At 31.1% G+C, this 5,081-nt stretch overlaps 1 protein-coding gene across 1 annotated transcript in view; it reads right to left on the bottom strand.

The window, feature by feature from the left end:
* Positions 1–3,351: 3,351 nt before the first annotated feature.
* Positions 3,352–5,081, bottom strand: part of LOC137615430 (procathepsin L-like) — a 7,220-nt gene continuing 5,490 nt past the window's right edge. The window contains exon 7 of the mRNA XM_068345300.1: positions 3,352–3,635. Coding sequence (XP_068201401.1) covers positions 3,430–3,635 — 206 coding nt within the window. The 3' untranslated portion in view covers positions 3,352–3,429. The remainder of the gene's footprint in view (positions 3,636–5,081) is intronic.

Below are 5,081 nucleotides of genomic sequence, written 5' to 3'. Positions count from 1 at the left end.
TGTATGTATGTATATATGTATGTATATGTATATATGTATGTATATATATGTATATATGTATGTATATGTATATATGTATTATATATATATATATATATATATATATATATATACTGTATATATGGTTGTATGTATGGATATATGTATATATATGTATGTTTGTATGTAAATATATATATATATATATATATATATATATATATATATATATATATATATATATGTATATATATATATACCAATGGAATTCGCGAACACTCAGCGACACCAGCAACGTGTTTTAACGTCAGATCAACCATAAACTTTGACTAATCTTCCTACTTGGCAAACTAGTAACTAACTTCTCTGGACTTGGAAGGACGCCGGCCTTGCTCTGATGCTAATACGGATTGTAATCTTTTTGTTATTATTATTACTCGCTAAGCTACTACCCTAGTTGGAAAAGCAGGATGCTACAAGCCCAGAGGCCCCTACAGGGATAGTAGCCCAGTGAGGAAAGGAAGCAAGGAAAAATAGGATATTTCAAGAGCAGTAACAACATTGAAATAGGCATCTCCTACATAAACTATAATAACTTTAACAAAACAAGAGGAAGAGAAATAAGATAGAAGTGTGCCCGAGTGTACCCTCAACCTAGAGAACTCTAACCCAAGACAGTGGAAGACCAAGGTACAGAGGCTATGGCACTACCCAAAACTAGAGAACAATGGTTTGATTTTGGAGTGACCTTCTTCTAGAGGATATGCTTACCATAGCTAAAGTCTCTCTTCTGCCCTTACCAAGATGAAAGTGTCCACTGAACATTTACAGTTCAGTAGTTAACCTCTTGAACAAAGAAGAATTGTTTGGTAATCTCAGTGTTGTCAGGTGTATGAGGACAGAGGAAAATGTGTAAAGAATAGGCCAGACTATTCGGTGTATGAGTAGGCAAAGGGGAAAATGAACTGTAACCAGAGAGAAGGATCCAATGTAGTTCCTGTCTGGTCAGTCAAAGGATCCATATTTCTCTAGGTGTAGTGCGTACGCTGCGAAGCGCGAAACAAATTCGTGTTTACTAAGGACGTCCTTCGCAAGTATTTCAATTACTTGGCTCTAATGAGGGTGTATCTTCAAGCTTGGCGTGAAAGGATCTCCATATTCATTTCGCTTTTGCTGTGCAGTATAGTGTGGTTTTTTTTTTTTTTTTTTACGTTTCATGAACCAACAGGAATAGTTAGGAAAACCATATTAATATTCTTTTATTTGAAGGTTAGTTGTACAATATATATATATATATATATATATATATATAGTATATATAATATATATATATATATGCCTGCATTGTACTCTCTCTCTCTCTCTCTCTCTCTCTCTCTCTCTCTCTCTCTCTCTCTCTCTCTCTATATATATATATATATATATATATATATATATATGCCTGCATTGTACTCTCTCTCTCTCTCTCTCTCTCTCTCTCTCTCTCTCTCTCTCTCTCTCTCTCTCTCTCTCTCTCTCTCTCTCTCTCTCTATATATATATATATATATATATATATATAGTATATATATATAGTATATATATGTACAGTATATATAGAATACATATATATGTACATACATATATCTGTATATATACTGTATATTGAGTATATACATACATACATACATATATATGTCTGTATATACTGTATATACATACATATATATGTATATATATATATATATTATATATAATATATATATATATATATATATATATATATATATATATATATATATATATATATATATATATATATATTATATATATATTCGCTACCAGGATTTTGATAGTTCTTGTAAAAGTAGTATTAATTTAGAATGACTTAGTGTTCTTAGCACCAATTTTCGGCGCAAGACGATCTTTTAGTTTTGTTATTTACACATGCATTACTAAAACAATAATGATAATAGTAATGATATTTACATACTATCAATTATTATTATTAATACTGTTCTTAGAATATCTAGTTTACCTTTTTTCCATTCCTCATTGGGCTATTTTCCCTGTTGGAGCCCCTGAGCTTATAGCATCCTGCTTTTCCAACTAGGGTTGTAGCTTAGCAAGTAAAAATGATAATAATAATAATATTATTATTATTATTATTATTATTACTGTTCTTAAAATATTTAGTTTTTCTTTTTTCCTTTCCTCATTGGGCTATTTTCCCTTTTGGAGCCCTTTGGCTCATAGCATCCTGCTTTTCCAATTATGGTTGTAGCTTAGCAAGTAATGATAATAATATTAGAAATTATAATAATGATATTATTATTATTATTATTATTATTTTTGTGGTTCATATATTTTTTTTTATATTTTCATATTTTCTTTACAATATTTGAAGGTCTACTTTGTTTGTTTATCATTCGAAAACTTAGAGGCTTTAATAACTCGTGGAAAAAATCGTATTTTATATTTTATTGTCCGTACATTTGCAAATTGGCTTATGAATTACGATAATGGAATTTTAGCAGTTTATCAAGTAGGTAATAAATCTATGAATTTTACTAAAGGATAAATTCTTTGGCATTCTAAATAATTGAAGATTAAATGCTAATTTTGGGTTGCATAAAAAAGGGGGTAGAAGTCACTAATGAATTTCTATAAGAACAAAGGAAGTTTGTCTATGAATCGTATTTAAAGTCTGAAGAAGTATATTGGAATAAGAAAAGTAAAAACTAAAAAAATAAGATCTTTAATTCTATAAACACAAAAGGAATTTTTTTTATGATTTATTTTTAAAGACTGAAGTATAATGGAATAACAAAAGTAAAAAGTATATAAAGATGAAAATATTTACTTTATATACACAGAAGGAAGTTTGTGTATAATTTATTTTTTTTAATCCTAATGAAGTACAAAGGAATGACAAAAGTAAAAATAGAAAAAAATTAAAATATTTTCGTCTTTTATAGGCACAAAATATGAAGTTTTTAAATGATTCATTTTTGAGCCTAAAGAAGTACAAAGGAATAACAAAAGTAAAAATAGAAAAAAAAATAAAAATATTTTCGTCTTTTATAGGCACAAAACGAAGTTTTTATTTGACTTTTTAAAGTGAAGCACTACAAAAAAATAAACGAAAAAACTATAGAAAATAAAATATATTGTATATTTATTTTATATACACAGATGGAAGTTTGTGTATAATTTATTTTTTTAATCCGAATGAAGTACAAAGGAATAACAAAAGTAAAAATAGAAAAAAAAAAATTAAAATATTTTCGTCTTTTATAGGCACAAAACGAAGTTTTTATTTGACTTTTTAAAGTGAAGCATTACAAAAAAAAAATAAACGAAAAAAACTTATTTGAATTGTTTTTAGTGAAGCACTACAAAGAAATAAACGAAAAAAACTATAGAAAATAGAATATAGTCACTTTCAGAACTTAGGATTGCATTGACCTATCTAAACTACTGGATAAGAGGCCGCTGTGGCAATGCCACACTGATTGTGCTTGTCCCTGGACATCTTGATGTACCCTTCCTCTCCCCAGGATGCGCCCCAGGAGTTCTTGACCAGCCAGTAGGCATGTCCGTCCTCCTCTCCGTATCCTACGGCTAGGACTCCGTGATCGAGGAACGTGCTGGAGCATTCGGGGTTGTCGTAGACTCCTAGAATGGAGAGCGTGTTGTGGGTTATAGTCTTTAGGAAGCGAGTGATTATATAAGTTGTGGTCTTTGTAGGACTATGAAGGAAATGGTTTTGGCCTTTATGAAGGAAATGGTTTTGGGCTTGTGAAGCAAATGGTCTTGACCTTTATGAAGGAAATGGTTTTGGACTTGATGCAGCAAAGGATTTTGGCCTTGAAGTAGATGGTTTTGGCTTGGCCTTTATGGAGAAAGCGGTTTTGGCCTTTTTGGAGAAAATGGTTTTGGCCTTTATAGAGAAAGTGGTCTTGGCCTTTTTGAAACAAATGGTCTTTGGGTTAATGAAGCGAATGGTCTTCGCCTTTATAGAGAAAATGGTTTTGCCCTTGATGAAGCAAATGGATTTGGCCTTCATGGAAATTTTTTTTTTTTACTTTTATGAAGCAAATGGTCTTGGCCTTTATGGGGAAAAATGATTTTGGCCTTCATGAAGGAAATGGTCTTGACCTTTATGAAGGAAATGGTCTTGGCCTTTTTAGAGGAATTGGTTTTGGCCTTTATGAAGCAAATGTTCTTGGCCTTTATGGAGAAAATGATTTTGGCCTTTTTAGAGGAAATGCTTTTGGCCTTTATGAAGCAAATGGTCTTGGCCTTTATGGAGAAGAATGGTTTTGGCCTTCATGAAGGAAATGGTCTTGGCTTTATAGAGGAAATGGTTTTGGCCTTTATGAAGCAAATGTTCATGGCCTTTATGGAGCAAATGGTCTTGGCCTTTATAGAGAAAGTGGTTTTGGCCTTCATGGAAAAGATTGTTTTGACCTTTATGAAGCAAATGGTCTTGACATTTATAGAGAAAATGGATTTGGCATTTATAGAGAAAATGGATTTGGCATTTATGAAGCAAATGGTCTTGGACTTTATGGAGGAAATGATTTTGGCCTTTATGAAGCAAATGGTCTCGGCCTTGATGAAGCAAATGATCTTGGCCTTGATGAAGCAAATAGTCTTGACCATCATGAAGCAAATGGTTTTGACCTTTATGAAGCAAATGGTCTTGACCATCATGAAGCAAATGGTTTAGACCTTTATGAAGGTATTCATATTTTAGATTACCTTATGTATACATCTAAAATGACAAAAAAATCAGCAAGAAGTGTTGTATTATGATTTCCTAGATATAACTTAAAAGGTATTTATCTTTTAGATTACCTTATGTATTATTATTATTATTATTATTATTAGCTAAGCTACAACCCTAGTTTTAAAAGCACGATGCTATAAGCCCAGGGGGCCAACAGTGAAAATAGCCCTGTGAGGAAAGGAAACAAGGAAAAATAAAATATTTTAAGAGTAACAACTTTAAAATCAATATTTCCTATATAAACTCTAAAAAACTTTAACAAAACATGAGGAAGAGAAATAAGATTTAAAAAGTGCGCCCGAGTGTACCCTCAAGCAAGAGAACTCTAC

The sequence above is a fragment of the Palaemon carinicauda genome, chromosome 21, assembly GCF_036898095.1.
Source record: "Palaemon carinicauda isolate YSFRI2023 chromosome 21, ASM3689809v2, whole genome shotgun sequence".
NCBI classification, from domain to species: Eukaryota; Metazoa; Arthropoda; class Malacostraca; order Decapoda; family Palaemonidae; genus Palaemon; species Palaemon carinicauda.
Note: the sequence above shows the minus strand (reverse complement) of the source record. Positions and strands in the feature narration are given on the sequence as shown.